The 25,497-nt window shown below is 41.4% G+C and overlaps 2 protein-coding genes across 6 annotated transcripts in view; one reads left to right on the top strand and one right to left on the bottom strand.

The window, feature by feature from the left end:
* LOC115258752 (neurogenic protein mastermind) overlaps window positions 1–25,497 on the top strand; it is a 564,992-nt gene that overhangs the window by 84,253 nt on the left and 455,242 nt on the right. The window lies entirely within an intron of this gene.
* On the bottom strand, window positions 615–2,609 carry LOC134286290 (uncharacterized protein K02A2.6-like). Its single transcript, XM_062847891.1, has 2 exons — window positions 2,594–2,609; window positions 615–1,453 (listed from the first exon to the last, which is right to left on the bottom strand). The coding sequence occupies exons 1-2, from the start codon at window positions 2,607–2,609 to the stop codon at window positions 615–617; spliced, it is 855 nt and encodes a 284-aa protein (XP_062703875.1).

The raw sequence follows: 25,497 nt of genomic DNA on the forward strand, positions 1-25,497 counted from the left end.
AAAACTGCCCATCGCTGCAAACGTCCAGCTGCTGTCTCCGGAACACCCTTAGGACTGAAGAGGCTTGTCAAAGGCTTGTGTTCCACCATGAGCTTGAAGTGTCGTCCTTGCAGGTAAGTGTTGAACTTGTTGATTCCGTAATAGATGGCCAGTGCTTCTTTGTCGATCACGGAAAATCCTGCTTCGTGCTTCTTAAACACCCTCGATGCAAATGATATTGGTCGTTCACTCTTGTCCGGAAACTCATGAACAATAACAGCTCCAATTCCTTCGTTTGAAGCGTCGCAATAGAGCTTGATCGGCATGTCCGAGTTGTATATACCAGAACCGTGTCCTCCGAAAGCAGCTTCTTGATGGCTGCAAATGCTCTCTGCCGATTCTCCGTCCAAGAAAACTTCACGTCGTCCCTCAGCAGCTCGTACAACGGTTTCAAACACTGGGCCAAACTTGGGCAAAACTTCGCATAATAGTTCGCTAGGCCCACGAATGCTCGAACTTTCTTGACATCCTTCGGCGGTTTGACATCCATGATTGCTTGAACTTTTTCAGGGTCCTTGTGCAGGCCATCCTGGTCGATGACGTGACCAAGATAACCGACTTCTTGTTTGAAAAATTCACACTTCTGCATGTTCTGTACAAATCCCGCTTCCTTGAGTCGCGTTAGCATTCAGGTTTTCCAGGTGTTCTTCCACGGTTCTACCTGACACCATAACATCATCCAGGTAACTGACTGTGCCACGACAGCCTTGTAGAACTTTCTCCAACGTCGCTTGAAAAATGGCACAGGCTGTCTTGGTTCCGAATGGCAGCCGGTTCATCAGGTACACACCTCTGTGCGTGCTCCAAGTTAGCAGATGCCTTGTGTCTGCGTCCACCTCTTGCTGATAATAGGCGTTCTTCAGGTCGAGCTTCGAAAAATATTTAACTCCTTGCAGCGCCGCAAAAATCTCGTCTATCACCGGGAAAGGGTGACGGTTGTCCACCAAAAACGGGTTGACCGTGATCCAATAATCTGCACACAGCCTGATGGACGAATCTTTCTTCAGAACGGGGACTAGCGGTGTACCCCATTCTGCTTCTGATGATGGCGCTTTCGAAATAATGCCGGATTCTTCCAGTTGATCCAGTTCCGCTTCCACCTTCTCCTTGAACGCGAACGGAACCTTTCTTGGCTTGCAGAACCTAGAAACTGCTTCCTCTTTCAGGGACAAATGCACCTTGCCATGCTTGAAACAGCCCAACTCACCTTCGAATACTTCAGCATGCTTCAGCAGCAATGGCTTCAACTGCTTCTTGCAGTCAACCTTCTTTTCCGACACGTGGCAAAAATCTTGAAGATCGATTCCAACGATCCTCAACGGCACATTGTTTGCCGTCCGAGCAGTGGCTGCCTCGTTCCCTCGAAAACGTAGAGCTCTTCTTTCGACACGTGCTCTTTGTACCGAAGCTCCGCCTTGAATGTGCCAACCGCACGGAAACCAGACCCGTTGTAACAGATGAATTCCTCTCTCGAATCGGTGTCCAACGATTCGTCGAGCTGAGTTGATTAGTATATGTGACTTGACCCTCCGAGCCTTCTATCGAAAATTAGTTTTTTGAGTGAACATATAGCCTTTCAGTACACTTTGGTGTACGAGAAAGGCAAAAAAACTCATTAGTGAATCTTGTTATCTAGGTGAATCGCAGGAAAATTTCGTAAAAAAATTATAATTTCTAAATAAGTTTGTATAATTACTAGCAAAGTTTTTCGAAATAATGTTTGGCAACAATTTTTGCTGAATATTATGAAATTTATAATACATAGAATGACTATAATCACATCAGTAAAATCCTTGAGAAAATGCTTTCAACGCAAAAAAAAGAAAACATCCTCATCAAGTTTCTAAAACGCGGCAAAACTATGGTTTGGCAACTACTAGTAAGGGTATGCGGTATGGGATTTTTTCAAAGCGAAACGAAACGAAACGATATGTGAAATTTTTGACGCAATGCGGTACGAAACGAAACGAAATTCAAAAATGTTTCGTGAGATCGATACGAAATCCGAATTCACTCGGTATTTTTCGAAACGAAACGAAATTTTCGAAAAAGTTCCGCGGAATTTTGCAGTTATATCAAATTGATCAAGAAATGGATGCTGCGTGTTTTTTTCTAGCGTTGGCGTGGCGGTGTTTCAGTTTAGTCTCATCTTCAAGATTTCATTTGCTACAGTTCCATTTTTAGGTTTGTTGCTGGGGCTGCCGTTTTTCTACCGTTTCTCACATCAAACCCGACATTGGATTTGTCTTCGGTAAGCTAAAATGCTAAAATAATACATTTATTAGAACAAACATACACATGAAAAATATAACTACTCACAAATTCGGTGATCTAATTTGGAAACACCTCCTCACAAAACTTACAATTGAATTCCTATTCGCATGCATTTTATGCAGAATGAATGACTAGGAGTGTTCAAATATAATTTGATATTTATGTCTAAACATTTCAGATAAGTACCCAACTTTGCCTAGCAAGGGTGGAGGACCATTTGGGCCCTGGACCGATTCTGACCATTTTGAGCTGTAAGTCAGCCAATATTGTAGCAATTTACTTGGAGTTTTGCACATCTCACTGCATAAAAAATCAAGTCATTTGTACAGATGTTTCTTTTTCAATGAGTATTCAAGATTTGGAGCAACTTGCTAGTGGAATATAAGTAGAATATAGTGGGAATTTGAAGATAAAGTCCTAATGGAGTTTGGAGATAAATACTTGGAAAGATATTTTGGGTATCTAAACTCTAACAATATCTTAAATACAAAAAAATAAAAAAAAAACTTTTGGATTCATTTCTCGTGCAGCTTGTTGATGATTATTACTTCTCTACTTCCCACGATTGCTCTAGAGCACCATCGATTTTCTACGAACTCCAGACAAGCGGAATCAGATAAATATGATGCAATACTTTTTAGAATATGATTGTAATCTCATTAGGTAAAGCCAAATCCTAACTACTTGTTTCAAAAGTGTAACTGCTGATAAACAATCAAAACACTATTGATTTACAACTATTTTCGTTGATTTTGAAAAATTTAGTCAATTTGCTAAACTTTTGTTCAAACACTTTTTTCGGAAATGCTTTCTTGGCATAGGAATAGCCGTTCAAGTCGCGGGAAGGAAAGGGTTCAGATAAGTTTAAAAAGACAGAGGAAAATCTAAATAAATTTAAACATTAATTATAAAAAAATTGTTGAATCTTCAACGATTGAGGTAAGTTAATAAAAAATAAAAAAAAAACTAGTATTGATTTGCGAAGATCAAATTGATAGAGAAGTCAAAATTATGGCCACGCCGATTCACGCCGACGCCGAATTAAAAAGCGCCAAACGCCGCCAGATTTCAAATCGGCGCACACCTCTACTGTAAGATGCTCTAATATCGATTGTTTATCAGAAACATGAAGCATATGATGTGGAAACATCAACTACTAGATGTTTACCAATCAAGCTAAAGACAGCTTGAAATCTACAACCTTCAAAGAAATGATAGATGATTGAATTTATCAGAAAATACCCTGTAAAACTCACAGAGAATGCTTACGAAATATATGCGGTAATCATTGAAGCATCCGCAAACTCGATCCGCAATTCGCAAATTCTAAAAATATAAATACAATCATCTCTAGATATTAAGCCAACAATTCTACCAGATAAAACTGGACTCAAGATTCTACATGTTAAGCGGACCTGATGCTATGGTTGATGTGCATGCCCTTCTCATCGAGGACCTGGGATCAAAAAACCACTCCCAAAAAAATTTAAAAAGTGTGTTCTACCTTCAGGTCATTTGATTCGGGACTAGCCTAGGGTTATAGCTTGTAACGGTTCGTAGCACCCCCTCAGCAGGTTTATGAGAGTTTGTCGTGGTCTAGTGTAGTTTTCGTCTGTTTGTTTATTTAAAATTCAGGAAAGTGTTTGTGTTGTTTGTTTCCACTCTTTGTGTTTGCTGGTCACCCGAAAAGGACGCAGCCATATATAGCAGCTACCATCACCCGTCAACATTAGCCACCAGATGACTCGGCCTTACCTGAAACATGGCCGTAGATGGTGGTAGCGAGAGGAGGCCATTAGGATCTTGCAGATCCTCAATCGACCTAAGAAACGGCCATTTGCCCAAGTGATCGACACTCGTGAAGTCCTCTGTACTTGTAGTGTCTAATGTGTTCCTATTGTGTGTGTGTGGTGGATTCCAAGGACACAGGTAATCTAGAATCTAGATAATTCCATGAACCATATAATACCTGGAATCCCCCCCCCCCTCACACAGCACCCCGAGGTTTTGCCGTAGTTATACCACTACCAAAGAGGTGAACCCTAACCCCTAAATGGGTCACCTTCCGCCGTGGCTACATCCGGCGAAGGCTTGGGCAGATGATGATCCGGCTATTCGCTACACCAGGCCGAGGACCACCCTAGGAGCTGTTCTCCAGTGGCCGCAGATACCCCGATTCGATCGGGCGATTAAGGTCGCATTGAACGAGCAGAAGAAGAACGAGAAAGGAGAGGATCGGTGGATGAGGACAGCAGGAGAAAGGGGCCCCGAAGACAGAAGGTCAGATTAGTCTTAAGAAAGTGGGTGGAAGTAGAGTGAAAGTAGAGAGCTAGGGAAAGATAGAGAGGAAGTGCACAAAGTTTGGAGGAATAAACAGGAGTGTGAAAAAGGCAGCTCAAGTGTTTTCCTGAATCCGCGAAATAGCAAGGATAAGCGTGCCGACCCTGGGATTGAGGGTAAATACAGAGTCTCGTTAGCCACTGGGAAGGGTCACCTTCTGTGACCCTCTCCTCAGCCAACGGTAGCTGTGGCCACCGTCATTAGTTACAAGCTTTATGAATCGTACATATATAATTTGGCCAGAAAATTCTACGGGATTTCTTATTAACGAAAGGAATAAGAGCTTAACCGTGAATAGCGTTTCATCATACACAGGCCCGGATCAAGGATTGCCCGAGGCCCGAGCGGATGCGAAGGTCCATTGGTGATGAGCATACAAAAATTTCTTTGTTTTCAAACAGTATTTGAGCAATATGAAACATAAAGTTGATGTGTAATAATCAAAAAAGGTCTTTGTAGGGGGGCCTAAAATGTGGGGGCCCGGAGCCCGAATAACCACCCCCGGCCACCCCCATCCCACCCGTACATCCAGCCCTGGTCATACAGATGTAATGGTAAATCCCTTTCAAGAGTTCCATTAAAAAAATAAACTCTTTCAAAAAAGGCATTTACACAATGAACTTGTTTTCGAAATTTATTAGACATTCCGTGAAATTCCGTTTAATTTCGTCAAAATATATTTTTTGAAGGCGAAATTTTTAGAATTTGACGAAACGAAACGAAATTCAAAATCATAAATTTCGCCTGGTTGAATTCCGTAGAATTCCGCGGAATTTCGTTTCGAGGTGCATTTGGCGAAACTTTTCGGTATACCGCATACCCTTAACTACTAGGGTGAAGGGGTTTTTGGCACAAGGTGTTATTTTGGGCACTTTATTCCATATCTCAATTGATTGCTTACCAATTGAATTGTATTGAATACGGACATACGCACAGTATCAAGCCATGTGTAAAACATCAAGTCAATATGTGTAAAACTGACTGAGCTATTTATGAAAAGTGCCCAAAACAAAAGCCCCTGTATCATTGGTCCCACACCCTATCTACGAACCTACGATTGTTGCTTACTAAAACCTATAATTATTTGAAGAGAGCCCCCATCACAAACCCCCAGTAGGTACTAGCAGCAGCACCAGCACCAGCACCAGCCAGCAACAACAGTCAACTTTGAGCACAGTTGAATGCGAGAAAAAAGCAACGCCATCGAAAGCAAAAAAGCAAAGTTACACACGAGAGCTTCGCGCCCGCCAACTCCGGCAAGCATTCAGCTTTTGCACAGTCCCAAATGTGTGTCAAGGGGAACAAATGAGCTGGTTGGTGCCGCACTGGCTTCGGCTTTGGCTTGACACGGCAACAAGTGCTTCTAACAACAACAACAACACATGATTGCATTTGGTACTACATATCACGAGAACCTGAAGCTCACATAAACAACGCGGAGTACCTAACAACAACCGAAAGCTTTGCGTGCATATGTCGATTTTTTGGGGTTTTGCGTGAGTTGACAAAAGTGCAAGCTGAAAAGAGTTAAACATTTTCTAGAGAACAAAACTGCAAAAAAGCTTTCAACTTGTCTATGTATCGTGAATTCAGCTGGAATGACAATTTGCACTACTTTAGACATTTGTCAACTAAATTTTATCAGACTTTTCATTCAACTTTTAAACATACCCACAAACAATTGCATTGCAATTTACGAATCCGCTAATTATCATTGCGATAGTAGCACTACTTACTCAGAGCTATTTTCAGTAATGCTCTAGGTAATGCTATGGTATTATAGGATACTGAAGCCTTAACCAGCAGGGCTGGTGTTGTATTGTGATGAAAATAACGAAAGTTCCGCCTTTAAGCGAAAGGGCACACTCTGCATGATAAGTAAGGCAGCAATGTATTTTCTTTTGCCTTTGGAAATTTAGATGAATATTGTAGGGGTAGGTGGGCATTACGCACTATCTTAGCCAGCGTAACCACATAACTAAAATTAAGATGAATTTATTATTTTACGATTTCGAAGAGAGTTTAATCTCAGACTTGAACAGTAGTACATAAAGTTAACTTATTTTATGCAATTCAATATCATAATTTCTGTTTTATACTACTCATTTCAGTTTCATAATGACCTACTTTTTCGTACCGGTTCATAATGCAACTGAAATGAGTTGCATAATGAAAAATAGTTGCATAATGTTGATTATGCAACTCATTTGAGTTGCATTATGAACATTATGCTACTCAAATGCGTTGTATAATGAAAAAATCATTGCATAAAACTTTGTATGGAACTCGTTGCAAAACACAATTGTCTGCAACTCATTACATAAATAACTATGTTGTACACAGAAGAACCAGGTTTAAATTCACTGGAGCGCCCCAAATCTTGGTTTCATTCCATAAGGCATTTATTTTGAGGTACTATTTTTATTTCATGGAGTGTATGGGTTGAAAAAGCTCTTCGACACTGCGAGCACATTAAGTCCACAGGAGGGAACAAACTTTTCATTGTTGAGGTTGATTAGAAAGGGGCGACGGCGACGGGGCGAACCAGCATGTATTCCGATGTTGCACACGCCTCATCGCGATATCATTGAGAATAAATTAAGCGTTTCGTGGAAACCGAGACAAATTAGTATGCCTCTCGACTCGATCCATATGTGAAGTGAAGGTACAATGTACTGTACACATAGATTATCGCAGGAAGAGCCTTTCGCTGGCATTGTTGTTGCTGTTACTTGGAAGCCGTTCAAGGTACCAAACAAATCTGAATTTGATGAAACTGTACTTCGTCAAGTTATCTTCCCCCTGCGGGGGCGCTATCTCCCGACAAAGAAAGAACGATCGAAGGTCTTTCCTTGTTCTAATTTCCGTCCCAATAATTGGCACGGCGTGACGTCTACAAGTTGAAGGGGAAAGTGCCAGCCTTGCTCGGCTTGCTCGCGGTGCGCGCTGTAGGTAGAGTCTAGGTACCTGACAACCCGCGCCGCAGGTTGACCTTCACTGATAAGATATATTAGCACGGCTGCGGCGGCGGCGATGGTGAGCTATGATGATGGTAGGTAGGTACCTACGCCAACAATTCGCGTACCAGTCGCCGCCACCACCGGTGAACAAAGTGGCGTAAGCCCATAGTCACAAATTGACGAAGTGACGAATGACGAATGACGATGATGATGGTGTTGTGTTATCAATGGCGGCCTGTTTATCTCCGGAACAAGTACTGACTGACTGACTACGAATCGGTATTGGGGCATCGGAGACACCTGACTACGGAGCGCGAATAAAATGGGTCGAACATAGCTGGAAATTAGCACATATGACCTAAGTTATTAGGAAAGCCGAAATGTGGGCCGTGCTCTAGTTTACGAGCCAATGTCAAGGACTGGACATTTCGACACTGATTTTTCATTTGGGCCTAACTGACATTTTCAAGTTCTCTTCATCGATCCTCTCTTTGTGTTATCACAGAATGTGTATTGAGTTTACCAAAGATTTTTTGATTGAAATGCGAAGAAGACGACTGCATGTTGCTATAGGATCAAAAAGAATAATGATTTTGTTTGTTTTGATCAAGTTATTAGCGAAAGAGAGAGTCGACGAAGAGAAATCGATCAAGTCAGTTAGGCCCTTATGAAAAATCATTGTCGATTTATCATGATAACGAGTACAAATTGCAAATTGTTCAGTCAATGTGGATGCATAAAGTCGTAGCCTGTAGCAGCGATTCACACTGAATGTTGTATGTAGATATGACTCCTTTGTCCAGGCATATCTGCATAGCAGACCTGAACGGCTCGGAAGCCCCTGCAATAGCTACTTTTAAGGCCAGGTTCGGAACTCCGTCCGGACCTGAGGCCTTACCTACGCTATGGGACTTTGCGATCCCCGCAAGTTCCACATCGGTGACCCTCATCGCCTGCCCCAGTCCTCGGCTGCCCTACGAAAGGAGGCCAAGGACTAGGATAATGACGCGAAAAAAGCCCCTCGATGATCCCCTCCGACATCTCTGGAGTTTGCTCTATAGGAGCCATCACACCTCTCGTCTTGGCCATAACGATCCTGTAGGCATCACCCCACGGGTTCACATTAGCACTCTGACAGAGACCCTCAAAGCAGGCCTTTTTGCTTGCTCTTATCTCGGTCTTCAGCGCGGCTTTTGCAGTGGCGAGCACCACCCACCGTTCGTTTCGCTCTTCCTCTGATCGTGCTCGCTGCATCCGCCGCCTAGCCCGTAGGCAGGCGCGGCGCAGGTCCGCAATCGCGTCGGTCCACCAGTAAGCTTGTGGCCTCCCATTTCTAGGGTGGACTCGCCTAGGCATGGTCGCATCACACGCACATGAGGGTACCCAGGGCACCGCTACCAGCTCATCGCCGTCTAAACCAAATAAGTTTCGCTCACGGCGGAGCACCTCCTTAAATACTCCTTCGTCGAAGTATGATGTCTTCCACCTGTGAGGGCTAATCCTTGGTTTAGCCGCCTCTTCTTCTACCCGCTGCCTGCTGCTGTGAGTCGGTACCTGGCAGATCTTTGTGAGCATAGCTATCGTCTAGTTTCCAGTTCGAACTATTTGTTAGGCCAGGACTACAAAAAGGAACGTCAATTATCGACTCCACACCGTTCCGACTAAAGGTACTGTTGGTACCGACATTAGCCATGACGACATCTAGTATTGCCAGTGTCTCTAGCAGGATCTGACCCCACTGATTCGAGGAATGGCTTCCCCATTCCACGGCCCAGACATTAAAGTCACCCGCTATTACCACCGGCATTCGCTCTGTCAGCACGGTCGTCATACAGTCCAGCACCTGCGTAAACTGCTCGGTCGACTACCTCGGAGGCGCATAACAGCTACTAAACAAGACCCCGTTTACTGTGATGACCACGAAGCCCTCATAGGTAGTAGACACCAATTTCTGCTCGGGGTATTTAGTCTTTACCCGTCGTCTATATCGCCGTTATTTTTCAGGACCCATCCGCGACCCGATTGCCGTTGCTGGCGGGTACTCGGTAACGGTCCACTATGATGGCGATATGCGTCCCACACTCAGAAACCACCTGACAAAGCAGTTGCTGAGCCGCATCACAGTGGTTAATGTTCAGCATCGTAACCTGCACTGTGATTTGTTGGCTGCGGCTTACTTGAGGGCCGGGTACTTTGGATCACCCGATGGATGCCTGTAGTTCACGGATTTCCTGGTACAAGTCAAACAAATGGGTAGACTCCTGTAGTCTTGTGCCTTATTGCGTTCGGCGCAGAGTCTTCTACACAGTTTACTCCTGTCAGAGCCTTTGCAGGCCCATGACTTATGTCCTGGTTCCAGACACCTGAAACAAACCTCCGGTGGCTCGCGGAATGTCAGATGTCATTCGCACCAGCTTACCTTAATCCTCCCTATTTCAACACACTGTTTTGCGTCCGCCACCGGTAGCTGAACCAAAGCTACCTTGTGTCTCTACCGGCCCCTTCCGTAGCCTAACGGCTGCGGCGGCCACCTGCACTGTTGCCGCAGTGCCGTGACGAGCTCTTCCACTTCGGTGACCATGTCTAGGTTTTTCAACTTCAAAGTCGCCTCTTGTGTAAGAGCCCTCACCTCTACCCCTTCGTCAAGGACCTCTTCCACCAAACTTTTGTAGGCGGCACTCTTGCGTTCTTTGTCGCGCTTCCTCTAGGATTATTTCACCCGTACGAGTACGGCTAATTTTATTGTTTGTTGTTTGTTTGTTAATGTATTTACGACACTTTACACCTGAAGGGTGCATTCGTGTCGGGCTAATTTTATTGTAGTTTCCGACTGTTAGATTCTGATACTCGAAGTTTTCGGCAATTCAGTCTTGCGGATTCAAACGGTAGTTTGTTAGAAACGACAGACCTTATTTCCCGTAGAAGAAGGCTGCCAACACAGCCGAAACGTCGGGCAGTTAACAAACTACCGTTTGAATCCGCCTGACTGAATAGCCGAAAACTTCGAGTATCAGTATGTCTAATCACTAATACTGCGCACTTCGGCTCGCCTTCAAGACGTCCACGTACTTGAACTGTTCCGTCTTGATGACGAGCGCATCGCCTTTCTCGCGCTTGGCATATACTCTTTTACGCCTTCTTGGTTTGGCGTCTCTATTCCTTTTTCCTCTTACGCTCAACTTTCGTTAAAGGTCCCCCTCTCGGTTCACCCTAATATGTAGTTTCTGAGGGCCTAACAACGGTCCAACCCCCTGTACCCTTCCATCCGGGACGGGCCAGCCTTTTCAAGCCCACACTTCCCAGTTTTCCGGGGACGCCTGGCTGAGGTCGGACTTGCCGGTATTACTACCGGAATTCGGGGTTAGCATTTTCCTAGCCTTGCAGGCACCACCAGACAGCTCCTCACCTGAAGACTGCCTCACTCGCTTCTGCGAGTGTTTATAACAAGCGAGGGCCTCCGTTTGGGTAAACTTCGTAACCTTTACTTTCGCTGGTTCCTCCACTGCAGCAGTCTTCACGAGGCTCACGTGATCCTGCTTGGCATCGTCCATCGACTTACAAAGTCGCTCAGGGCTGTTTTCAGGTTCTTATTTATGTTGCACTTCGTGGACGCAAAGTCGATGACCATGCCAAGCTGCTGCTCAGCCACTTCGATCCCGTACAGCCCTTCTCACTTTTGTTGATGGTCCTCATCAACCACGCTTCGTCCAATATCTCCACTGGCAGGCTAGCGCGGAAATGGATCGGAGCTCCCACGTTGACCTGGCCAACCCAATTCTTGCGAAGCTTGGCCTCACCACTACCACTACTTGCTAATTTTGATTTTTATTAGAGTTCTTCATGTTTAATCCCACGAGTACTACGGGAAAAGGTCCGCTACGCCAGAGCCCTGCGCCCTGCATTAACGCAGTAAAGGACGAAATACTGTGGGGGGGGGGGGGGTGTTTGCACAGGTATACCACAGGTTTCGTCAACGCTCGAGCATCTTTTTCACCCTCTCGATCACTCATTCCTCGGCACGGGTCACTAGTTAGTTAGTTAGTTAGTTGGGGTTAGTACATGACGTCGGTCTACTGGGTTGGATCCGAGCTCGCGGTTGGAGTTGGGGCAGGTGGAGGCCCCATGTCCGCACGTCCTTGTGTGTGCTGGCTGATAGAGCCTTACTTACGGGATGGTCAAAACGTTGTTCACGAGGTATCAGTTCTTGATACATGCTGTGCTGTTGGAAACAGGCATGGTGTTGACCCTGTCTGCCTTCCGAGGACAACAGGACTGGCACGGACCTCTCGGGAAACTGGCTATGCGCTAGCATATGCTACCTTGGTGGACTTTCCAAAGCGAGTCAACGATGTTCATTGCTGCTTGCTACGCAGCTAGCCTTGGGGATGCGATGTGCACTAGCTATGCCTTCTTGACGATTCCGGAGACACGAAGGGTTTGACTGCAATGAGAAGGTTGTTTACTGGTTTGTGGAAATGGTATTATTGGCTTCAACTTTGGTTGTAGGAGGCGGGCCCTACCCCAACACTACTTGGACCTCCCTGTTCAGGGGTCTGTTGAGCAGTCTATTCCCCCATTGCTTAGAAGAAAAAAGGGGCATGCGCAGGATAGATCTACCAAAGGATGGTGGCCCAAATCATGTCAGAGCTTTAGAGAAAGTGGCACGAAGATTCGAAGAGTAGTTAGTTTAGGCGTTGAATAAGAGGTGGCCCTAGGGTTTGGAGTCGGATACGCAGTTCATACCCATGCCCTTCGGTCAAAGTCAATTCTTTTGCCAAATAAGTGATCGTGCGGAGAACATCCTGGTAGCGTCGCTGTCATGGCGTCGGTCTTCTGGTTTGTATCCGAGCTGGTGAATTCTCCATGTTGGCAAGTCTTTCTGTGTGTCTAGCCGATGGGAACTTAGCCTTCAGGATGTCAAATCACGGTGCACGCAGTAACAGTTCCCGATACTTGCATAGCAGTTGGATGTTGTCGTGGTGACGACTCTTTTCACCATCCAAGGACAAAGGGAGCGATAAGGCCTCCCGGGAAGCTGGCTATGCGCCATCAAATTATCTTGATGTCCTTTTAAAAGAGCGTCTCGTAATGTTCGTTACTGCAAGACTACGCAGCTATTCTCGAGAATATTACAGAGGCTAGTACACATCAGCACTTATCCGTGTAACTCGAGCTGTTGTGCACCAGCGAAACCTGAGGTGTATCAGAGGAGAACACTGAACGGCTGAAGGCCTTTATCACCAGGTGCCTGCGGTATATAATACGTGAATCATGGCCTCCATCGCCGATATCAGTGACAGAAATTCGGGAGCGAAAGTGGGAGTGAATTAACCACACTTACTTACACAGGAACGGAAACGAAATCTGCCAACAAGCGTTAGACTGGAACCTACCCGGACATCGCCGCTCGGGCAGTCCCAGAGACTTTCTACAGAAGAACTAATCTGTTCAACAGTTTAAACCGTACATCCATGTAGCTTTTTAGCATGCAACTAACGTCGTCCCCTTCAATTCATACACCATATGCTTTATAGTTTTATGACTAAGCACGTAGTGACTAGTCGTAGTGCTCGGTAACTTCCAGCAACGTCATCGCCATTTTTACTGTCGTGGATTTCCCACGTTATCTCTCCAGAAGAACCTATGTACGGTACCTCACACTACCACTGCCGATCCGGTTTCACGAATGAATGCGTGTCGTCTTGAAAAATAGTCACTCCGAGCACCGTTTTATGGCTCATCTCCGGAATGTGAGTGCTACCTGTGCGTTTGGCTTCAATACCTCTTCAAAAGCTATCATCATCCGTCAAACTGAATAGTGGTGTAATCTTTGTTGCACTCAGTCCGAAGAATCATGCTCACTGTTCATGACTACTCAACTTTTTACGACCCAAATGTGGCATGTGTGGTACTGGTATACCTACCTACACTCCATACTCGTACCTTTATCATTCTAGACCAGCTGAGCTGAGGGGCTCTGGCCGGCCATAAAACTAAGCGCACACTCGAAATGGCCCGGAGCCCCGTAAAGGTGGACTTTATCTACTGGAAGCTGAAGTAGATTAAACCGGGTGAGGGGATTTATTTCGATTCAGCAGACGCAGTCTTCGAAAAAATGCAGTTCCCTTGTTGGCGTACTCTTAAGAACAACACGATATGAATCGCAGAATAATTACCGCCATTTGATCATCGACCAAACGTGTTGTCGTTCGTCTTGTATCCACGTACACCCGGATGGGACGACCGACCAAGCGAACCGGGGACTGGACTGGAGATTTTATTGTCGCAACAATAAAAGTCATTATTTTTATTGCAATTGCTAAAGAGTTGCGAGAGGAGTTTCGTCGTTGCGTTTCGAAATCAGATACAGACAGCAAGCTACAGTCAGTCTATAGCGTTGATGGTTGTGCGTTGGACGTTAGTTGTGCGATGGAGACGACGACTACGAGGACGACAGTGATGATTATGGGGGCATATTAGGTGAAGTCGTGAAGCAGATTCTTCTTCGGAGTTTTGAGCAATTAAATGACTCAGTTTCGCTCCAGTCCCAGTTGTTGGATAGTCTCCAAACGGTTTTGCACAGAAATGGCGAAGGATTAGAAAGCAATTCGCAGCGTTGATGGTTTAGCTGGAACTACATACCGACCGGTTGAATACCGTCGTGCGGGGTTACTTTTGAAATGCGGGGCTACTTTGGACACTTTCGAATATGGATTTTTTGAATTCGAAATATGGTTCAAATCTGTTTGATGTCTTTGGGACTATTATGAAGCAATAGTTTTCCCTCCATTTGGTTGAAATTATTTTTCAAACAGACCGTTTATTGCTTGGCAGGACGCGAAAATACATCGAATAAATGAATAAAATATACATAACGTATCAGAACATTTGGTCTGTAAGCATCGTTTCTACAGTTCATAAATTTCAAAGGGTTGATCAATTCATTCAAAATATATCAACGTAGCATATACAATCGAATATTTGTATCGTTATACATTATAAAAGACCATTTCACCCAAATAAAGGATTGATGGTCCTTTTTTTCAGGCTATTTATATAGCAATATCACGCTGCTCATAATATCAAAGGTAGCACGGAACCATCTTCAAACGCATCAATTTATTGAAATCATGTCTGATATAGTATACTACAGTATTGGTACAAAGTAGTTTTCTAAATAAACCTGGAATTTGAAATGCAATTTTGTTTTAGATAAAAATGTCCAAAGTAGCCCCCCTCTGGTTCTATATGAGATGTGTCCAATTGGTGTATGAACAACTTTTTTGTTTATTGATGGATTCAGTTCAAATTTTGCATACATCCTACATACATACTCACAATTATTATGTGTAAAACTTGTGGAAATCCATTCACTACTCTGGGAGTTATAATGTCATAAAGTTGAAAAATCATGAAAAAGTGTAAAAAGAAGCCCCGCACGACGGTACATAAAAATAAGTAACTCTTTAAGCATGCGAATTGCTTTCAATGATCATGCACTCGTGGGCGTGTAATTGACGATGAACTGTGAATTTAATTGACATGAATCAATTGAGTTTATTTCACGATTACACGCCCAAATGGCAAACGCTTGTGCAATGAATCAGTGATGGCTTTTTATTTCAAACTAATTAGTTCCTTGTCTAACGAAGAGATACATCGTTCAGGGGCGATGTTGTGCCAATTACAGCAAATTTAACGCCCCAATGAGTGCGAACTTTCAAACACAAATCATTATTCTTTTCTGGTCGATTTATTCCTAGCCTCATGCTACGGCAGGCACTAGGCAGCAAATCAAGGCGAATAATTCTCACATTTTGTACCTTGCCTTCTGTAAAGTAGATTCTGCTTATCTTTGTACACTGACTTAAAAAAATAAATATTTAAAAATTTCAAAATTCAAATTTCTTTCACCGCTTTAACAACAATTCAATTCAATATTAACAATCTTTATATATTCCTAAGAACTTCATTACAATTATAATTCTATCCATATTGCCACACTGGCACCTGTTGGCATACCACCATTCACTAAAAGTCAATCGATGAAAAAGTCATCAATCATTCTATTCCAACGAGTATCCCCTGTCGTCGTCGTCGTCGTCGTCGTCGCGTATCCATCTGTTGAATGCCACAAAACATCAATCGCGTAAAACGTAGGTATTGGAAATCAGCAGGCAGCCGTCGTCGTTCGTTCACTAGCTATTAGCTACCCATCAATATTGCAGTTCTTTATCCGCCTGTGTGGAGTGCTTAGTTAGAAGATTGACGACAGACTTGAATTAGGCTTCAACTCCGCCCAGCTTTTCTGCGAGAAGGAAGAAGACGATGATGACGGGCCAAGCCCCTTGCAAGTTTAGTCATTTCCATCGTAACATCTCAGTTTTGATGAATACCTCTACTCGGAGATAGACAACTCAACGACAGCTTTAGGAAGCATTCACCATCGTTTTTAACAACAACGTCAGGATCGGAAACGGAAATTGAATCAAATCTCTCATCTCCTGTCGAGGATAGAGTGTAGAACAGTCACGCCGCACGTCCTCATGTGTTTGTCTTCATTTATTGAGCCGGTAGTCTGTCCTACGCTACTAGCGCAGCTTGAAGAACCGATTTGGCAAATATGTTTCAGATACAAAAAAAAACCTCGCGACTTGATTCGGACACTCAGCTGACAGGTTGGACCAAACTGAAGCGAAATATTTACTTATGTGTTTCAGCAGTATTAAAATTTAAGACGTTTAAAACTGAGCATTTTTTTAAGAGTACATCAAATATTTAGAATCCAATCTTACAAAGTTCTTAGTTCGGCGATAACGAGAAATCATTTTTTTTTAGAAATACTGAAAAGCGCGCCCAGTCGGTTCACTTTGATCACTGGAAGCAGGTCGGGTCCTTTCATAAATCAGCGATTTAGATATAGATAGAGGCACATGCATGGGTGAGCTTGTTTCATACTATTATTTACTGTGAGATTTTGAAGAGTTCATTTTAAATCACATAGTATTGCAGAAATAGTAATCATTATAGACGTTTCTATTGTTATGTTTAAGGCACACTTTGATTATACCGTAAGGACGTGGCCGGCGCCGTTATTGTCCTTAATATAGTTGAGAGTTCTCAAACTGTGCACATTGAGAATGCTGTGCTAGTCCCATGCCCCATTCAATGGTTCACTGTGCATTTTGGATTGCTCCGGTCCAGAGTTTAAAATTTTCATTTTCAGTGAGTGAAATTCAACGTGAATTTTGAAGATTCCAACTGAGGGATCAAAATAAAATTCATTTCGGTGAATGAATTTTCTCACTTATTCATTCATTTTTCTGTCACTGAAAATTTTCACTGAGAAATATAACTAGACCGTAACTCCTGATTATTCTTCCAATCACCTCAACCTTGTGTATAATAGTTAATTACAAAACTAATTAACTGCTCTATTTGTCCATTAAGTCGGATTGTGCGTCTGTTAACAGAAATTGGACATTTTACGACGTGCGAAAAAATATTCCTGACAGAGAATTGAATGAAAAAAGAGAGGCATTCTGCTGACAATGAATGTGGCCAAACATGAATGAAAAAATGAGATTGTCAATCTTCACTTTCAACCTTCGAATTTTTTACACACTGCGGTCAATCACGGAGCAGCAACTACAAATTGTGCGGTCATCTATGCTCATGCTCATTTAATCCCATCAGAAATTGTCCTTGAGATTTCGTTTAGGAGTTTCTCAACAAATTTCTAAAAATATTCTGTTAAGAACTACGGGTTAATTCAGGATTTTCCCGGTATTCCTTCATAAGTATGTATCTTCCAGAATTATTTCAGAAGTAGAAAAAAATCTTTCAGGGATTCAGTTAAAATTTTGTCCAGGAATTTATCTTAGGGATTTCTCGAGGACTTCTTGAAGAGGTAAATCTAGAAATTCTAGCAGGAGTAACTCCAAAGATTTATGCAGAAATTCCTTCGCAAAATTCCTTCAGAGATTTTTGCAGAAAATCCTCGACGAATACCTTCAGTTTGTTCAGAAATTCTTTCAGATTTTTCTGCTGGAATTCCTCTAGAGGCCCTGTCAAGTATTCCTCTATAGTCTATATATTCTTATACGATACCATCAAGAATTATTCCAGAGATTTTCTCGGGAATCTGTTCTGAAATTCCCCCACGAATTATTCCTTGGCTTTTCTCTGGTAATTCCTCATAAGAATTCTCAAGAGATTCTTCCAAAATTTCCTCCAGGATTTTCTCCAAAAGTCCGTCTAGGGGTTCCCTCAAACACTTCTTCATAAATCTGTTTTAGGATTTATTCAGACATTTCTTATGGGATTCCTTTGTTTTTTGGAGCTGTGTTTTTCCAGAGCTTTATTTCTTGGTACTTCTGAAGGATGTTTTCAAGAAATATTTATAGAAGTGCATACCTTGAGTAATAATTCTTCGCAAACTACTTCAGAAATGATGATGATTAACCTGGGCTTGTTAGGGGAATATCTGTAAATAAAAGAAAATCGGGTTAAGTACGGTTCCTTTGAATTCCACTAAGAATTTGCATCCTTTGACAGATACGTATTTCGACCTCAACTGTAAGGTCGTCTTTAGTGTCTTGTACTTGACTCGACTTGAGTCGAGTCAAGTACAAGACACTGAAGACGACCTTACAGTTGAGGTCGAAATACGTATCTGTCAAAGGATGCAAATTCTTAGTGGAATTCAAAGGAACCGTACTTAACCCGATTTTCTTTTATTTACTTCAGAAATTCCTAAAGATTTTTTTTCAAGAATTGTTACAGGAACTTTCTGGATTATTTCCGGAATCTCTCCACAAGTTTCTAATGAAAGTCTTTTGAAAATCCCTTCAGTGATATCTCAGGGACATTCTTCATCTATTCTCTCAAAAATTATTATAAAATGAATACCTCCAGAGATTGCTCCCAAAATTATTACAGGTACTTTATTCTAGGAAAACATTCAGATTTTTTTTCTAGAAGGTCTTTCCAGGTATCTTATAGAGTTCTTTTAGGGATTCTCTAAAAATTAAAAAATTTGCCCAGTAGTTTATGTTCAATTTTTGGAAGAACTGCAACAAAAATCTCTGGGGTTGGAGGAATCTTGAAAGGAATCACAGATGATATTTCTGACGGAAACGCAGAAGTTATTCTAACAAGAACCGTTGTGGGAATTTTTGCTTCTGAGTTCCTATGAGGTAATTCCACATGTTAATTAAAAAGGGAGAATTTTATGATAAAAAAAACCCTTGGAAGAAATTTGAAGATATTTCTGAAAAAAAAATTCATGGAGAAATTTCTTAAAGAATCTCTGAAGGATCTTTTTAAGAAATATCCCGTCTGATTCCTGAAGGTATCTCTGGAGGAAACCTTGAAAAAAAAAAACCTAAAGGAGTACCAGGAAATATACTTGGTGGAACTTCAAGCGAATTTATTGAGAAAGTTCAAAAGAGTTCTTGGAAAAAAACCGTTTGGACGATTTTCCTTAAAAAAAAAACAAACCTGTTCTTCTTCTGTATGGCTCTACGTTCCCACTGGAACTTGGTCTGCCACTCTCCAACTTAGTGTTCTTTGAGCACTTCCACAGTTATTAATTGGAGAAACTCCTAGGAAAATTTTCTGCAGATATTTCTGAATCCGTGGAAAAATCCTAGACTTATCCTTAGAGATAATGCTGGAAAAAAATATTGGGCAAATACGCGAGAGTTCTACTGAAGAGTCGATGTATGAAATTCCAGAGAATGTTTGCTTGAATCACTGAAAATAATAAAGCAATAATCCCTGTGTGAGAAAAAATTCCTGTGTGAATCTTTTAAATAATTGCATACCTGTACACATTTCCAATGGAATCTCTGGAGGAATTCATAAACAAATTCCTGCACTAAGAACTGAAGGAACCATCGGCACATTAAAAATCTCTGGCTGAAAAAATTGCTGAAACAATCTTTGAAAGACATTTCTGAATGCGCAGATGAACTAGCCTGAAAATCCCAATAATTAATGATGATTAACCTGGGCTTGTTAGGGGAATATCTGTAAATAAAAAGAAAATCGGGTTAAGTACTGTTCCTTTGAATTCCACTAAGAATTTGCAGGTCGAAATACGTATCTGTCAAAGGATGCAAATTCTTAGTGGAATTCAAAGGAACAATTAAGTAATGTTAAACTTCTAGAGCCTTGGGTTAAATAATGAAGATATTTTTGGAGAAACTTAGGATTTCTTCAAAAGGATTTTCTAAGGGACACTCTAGAAGAATTTCTGAAGAAAATCTAGGAGAAGTTTCACAAGACACCCATGAAAAACTTCCCAATGGAATTCATGGCGGATTATCTAAAAAAATATCTTAAGGGCACATCTGAAGAAAGCCCTCGAGATATATCTGAGAGATTCTATGGAAGATATTTTTCAAAGATTTCTTGAAAGATTTTATGAATGGATTCCTGAAGATATTTCCGAAGATATCCGTAATAAAATTTTGGAAGAAATCCATTGAAGATTTTCTAAAGGATTCTCTGAAGAAATATCGTAAGGAACCCCTGGAAGAATTTCTATTGGAAACTTGAGCGAAATGTGTTTTTGAATCCCTAGAAGAAAGAATTACCCTTCAGCATCTCAAGGAATGCTTCAAGAATTATCTGAAAGAATCCCTGAAAGAATTTTTGGAGGAAGATTTTCCTTCTGAAGGAATTCAGAATTGATTTGCTAAAAGAAATCTACGGAAGAATTTTGCGAAAGAATCTCAGGAGAGTTTTCTGAAAGAAAAACTCATTGAGCAATTTCTTTGATACTCGTATTTCCTTAGCAATGCAATGATGAATTTACAGTCGGGTCTCCTATGAGACGCTGCCACCCACTTTACGCCCAACGCGTTTTCCAGTCTGTCTCCTAACCAATTTGATTATTTTTTGTAAGTCATGAGTCTATAGTAACCACTAACTGCACTAAAAAAATCAGCTGGATTGGATGCAAGACAACTGAGAAATTGCGATGGGCGTAACATGGGTGGCAGCATCTAATAGGAGACTCGACTGTATAAAAGAACCGCTGGAGGACTTTTCAACCCTTCAGGACGCACGCCGTTGTTAAAAGAACAACACAGGTTAAAGTAATCCGAGGAAAATATAATAAAACCATGGAGGGTTTCCCTGAAAAACTTTAGAAAATCCATGGAAGGATTAATTGTTAGGTCTTCAAAATAATTCAATGATGATTCCATGGATTTTCTTGAGAAAACTCTGGAAAAATCCATGGCAAAATTCCTCAGAGATTTTATGGAAGAAGATTCACTGGAGGAAGTTCTAAAGGAATCTCTGGCTAATTTTCCAAGAAAATCAATGAAGGATATTTCCGATAATTTTTCAAGTAATTTTGCAAAAAAGAACGTCATAAGTGTTTAGGAGGATGTCTTCTGCAAGTATTTCTCCGGGAATTCCTCCACGAACTGCAACGTGAGTTTATGCCAAAAAGTTTTACGAAAATTTTACAGTTTGATTGATATTTTTTCAGGAATTTCTTCGCGGATTACCTCAGGACCTGAGGTTTCCTTCAAAAATATCTCTTCTGTAATTTTGATTTTCCATGACGTCCTCCATGAGCTAATCCTAGAATCGTTTTTTTTTTTCAAGAACCCACCAAATTCCTCCGAGGACAACTGTAGGCATTCATTTAGAAATTGCTACATGAGGATTTCTATAAGCAGTTTTTAGAAGCTGCTTCTTAGATTACCCTAAGAATTCTTATGAAGTTATTAATTGAATTTATGCAAGAATTTCATTGAAGATTTATTTAATTGTTCCAGCAGATTTCTCCAGAATATCCTAAGATTTCAGCTGAAGAAATTCATAGAAGGATCACTTCTGCAAGAATTTCCCCATGCCTCAAAGGAGTACTTGAAAAGTTTTAATGTAATTTTTATTTATTTTCCAGGAACTTCATCAGGAATTTTATATAAATTGATCGATTTATCCGAGGGTTCCTACGAGACGCACTCTGAGAATCCACAGAAGATATATTTAGGGCACAATAAAAAGAATTACTACGAGGACTCCTTCAGAAATTTCTACGGCATTTCACCTTAAAATCCAGCGAAACTATTCGAGAGAGGGATTCTCTAGAATGGATTCCTACAGAAGTTCTGGAAGGGTTTCTTAAAAATTTGCTATGAGAATGTATTTCGAAACTATTGGACTCGAGTTGGCAAAGATGTCATATATACAGATTTATCTACAGATGTTTGAGCATCCGTACCAATTTCGTTTTATATGAAATTCAGATTTTTGAGCTAGAGGGAGCATTTTATTTTTCTATGAGACACAGATTTTCCACCAAAATTTTGCATGGAATACAGATTTTTGAAAATAGTGAAACAAATGTTTCAAAAAAATCATCTCTCACCCCTGCTTGTTGGTATTCTTTTGAGATATTTTTTAAATTACCAACGAGAATTCCACGACGTTTCGATATATTATTTTACAAATTCCTTTAGAAATCCTCTAAGGAACTTCAAAAATTAAAAAAAAATGCTTTTTTCGACGATTACTCCAAAAAATCATCCACATATTCCGTTGGAAATCCATCTGCACATACCATCACAATTTTTGAAAAGGATTCCTCTCGAGGAATTTAACCCGCAATTTTAACGGCTTTTGTTTTGGGAAATTATTCAAAAATGTGTGCAGAAATAACTTCAAGCATTTTCCAACAATTTATCCAAGCTATCATCCAAGATTTTTTGCGTGAATTCCTACAGGAACTAACATAAAGATGTTTTGATAGAGTGCCTTCATCATTTTCTCTTGGTTCCATCCTGGTTTTCTCCCGAAATGTTTTCCAGAAATCCTACAGTGGATTCACTAGGAAATGCTCTTATGTTTCTGCTGGTTATTCCTTTGAGGGATTCTCCAGGATTCCGCCATATACTTGACTTCTCTAAGAATACTTCCGAGAATACTCAAAGGAGTGGTTTCAAGATCTCATCCCGAAGCTTTCTCAAGAACTGCTAAATTAACCCCTCGAAAGATTTGTCCAGGAATTCATCCTACAATTTCTTCTAGGATTTTCCCCGCGTTTCATTCAGAAATTCCTCTAGGATTATCTTTAGACGATTCTTCCTGCAATACCTTTGAATGTTTTTCCAGGGATCTCTCCAGCGATTCTTTCTAGAATTTCTCAAGAAATTCCCTCTGAAATCTTACGATAGTTCATCGGCCTCCAGCTAATTCTCAAAAAGTCCTTTCCAAATAATTTGCATACAATCGTTGAAGTACCTTTATACCTTATACCTTATACCTTTGTTCTGGTGACGATACCATTTTGCACTTGAAAATCACTGAAGCACGCTGTTACAGAGCTTACGAAAGCAGCGCACGCACTTTACGATATTCACAATCGAAGCGTTACTTTGACATATGGTTTTGTGCCGAACAAAAAATAATCGAAAATATGTATGTTTTGACGTATAAGCCCGTGTGCGATACGTATAATGACAAAAAACAAATCAATTTATGAACGAAAAATGATAATGGCTAACAAAAGCTTGCAATTAATTAGTATTTATCTATTAAAGTGAAAAGTGACTAATAATTGTGTGTGACCCATAATTGTGCAATGACTGTATAAACAAGAATTGTGCTGGATGAGTACGACTGGAAAATGTTGATTCTGAAAATCTGAATTTCTCAGTCTTGGGTAAATCAAAATAGGTAGTTTTGCTGAATTTTGGAGAATTTTGTTCAAGAATTTCAAAAGACTCCATATGTGATTCTAGTTTGGATTCCTCAAGGCATTTACCTTATCATTTCCCAGAGAATTTCTTCAGATAACCTTTTAGAATTTGCCCAACATTACTCCGAGTATATCTTTTGTCAATTCTTCCTGGATTTAAATCAGATATATAAAGTATAGTTCCAGAAATTCAATTGAAATTCCTCTGAAAAATCTCTCGAAGATGCCTCTGGGGATGCCCGTGGATTATGGAACTCCAAAATTGGTCTGGGAATCCCTTCATTTTTTTTCTGAGAATTTCTCCAGGAGTTCCATGATGGTATTCTGTAGGGTCTAGGATTTCCTAATGGAATTTCGCTGATGGTTCCTCTAGAAATTCTTGTGATTTTTTTAAGACTCCTTCGAGAGTCCACCCTTTAAATGCGCATTTCAAAAGTAACATCGAATATATTTTTTTAGGTATTCAAGTGTTACAGGAAAGTTATTTCTTCAGGAATTCTTAAGAGAATTCTTCCATAATTTTTTTTCAAGGCTTTATTATGCAACTATTTCTATGAACACAAGGGCTCAGAGGATTCTTTTGGCTTTTTTAAAGATTCCTCTATGCATTGTACCGTCGATTCATCCAAGAATTTTCTCTATAATTTCTTCTGGAATCAGTCCAGGATGTCTTTGGATGATTTGTCCAAGAATTGCTCCGAAAATTTCTCCGAGATTTCTCTCAGATATATTATCAATGCTTTTTTTTTTTATCTGTATTAACGAGATTTCTGTTCGCGCCCATCGTACGCTCCGGTGGAAAATGTGCCCCTCTTTCCCCTATTAGAATGAAGAGCGTCACTCCAGCTCCCACAAATGTAAACACGGCGACAGCGCGGGACCACTCACCACCAACGATGATTGCGATGATGATTGATGGTGACAGCTGTAAGCGAGCGCGCGTCATCGCGGCGGCACCCAGTTGGACGAACGCGTGCATGCCGCGCATGAGTGACTCGTGAGTGACTTCCACCAGGCAGTGTAGCCAGATGATTAGAATATTCTGGAATGTTTTATTCGGGAAAGTTGGAGAACATTCTAGATCCAAGTTGAGGTGCTATATAAGGAGAGCACCAACTCCGTACTGGAAAACAGTTTATTCTGACCTGGCAAACGGTCAAGTAGTGTTAAGTGAAGTGTTAAGTGAAGTGTACTTACAAGCGTTGGCGTGGCTTGGACAACGCCAAGTTAAGTGAATAAAGTGTTTGAAGTGAAAACCCGTGTGTTCTTTCTTGCGAGAAAGAAATCCCCCGTTTGAGGCACTGCGGAGCCCCAAACATTTTGGTCCTTCGAGCCGGATCAACGGAGGATTTCTGGTACCCCAGGTCTTGCGAGACTCCGTCCCGCCAGGAATCCAAGAGTTTCCCGTTTGAGGCACTGCGGCGCCTCAACAATTTCTACAATGCTTTTTTGTGAAATTTTCCCTATGAGCCCTTTAGGCTTCTTCAGGAGTTTTTTTTTTCCTGTAGGGGTACACACCCAGTAAACATTTTGGTCTGTATAATTTGTGTTATACACTACTATATAAGAACCTATTCCATCGTATAAACTGCACAAAACTGCTATATACGTACCAAAGTGGAGGCCATATACATACTTCTGACGATGTTTCGCGATTTCATATGATCATCATTACGATGTCCCAAATAATTGATCGAAAGAATAATATACGACTTCGGGTGACATGTAATACGATGTCTGAAATTAGCTGCAAAAAAATTGACACCTAGCCTATAGCACGGCACCTCGAGATTGTGAGTCCAAGCCCATACCATTGTACTAACTGATCTGCCTTGAGCAGAGCACAAATTTTGGCCAATATTAACTGATGCTTTCTAAACCACCCTTGAAACTTGTCTTTGCCTTTCTACATGAACGCTGATATGAAGAATGGGCTGCATTTTTTTCTAAGTCATTGCGATTCCATTTATCACAATGCTGTACTAATATATATTATACCTAATGATGAGTTGTCAAATTATATACAACCCGTGGCGAGTTGGATTTGCACTCATTACGACATGTTTTGTTTACAACATTAGTCCCGCATCGAGTGTACGTTTCGACGACGACGTCGTCGTCGTCGTTGTCGTCGTCGCGGGAAAAGTTTACTGCTCATGT

This window comes from Aedes albopictus, chromosome 2 (assembly GCF_035046485.1).
Source record: "Aedes albopictus strain Foshan chromosome 2, AalbF5, whole genome shotgun sequence".
NCBI classification, from domain to species: Eukaryota; Metazoa; Arthropoda; class Insecta; order Diptera; family Culicidae; genus Aedes; species Aedes albopictus.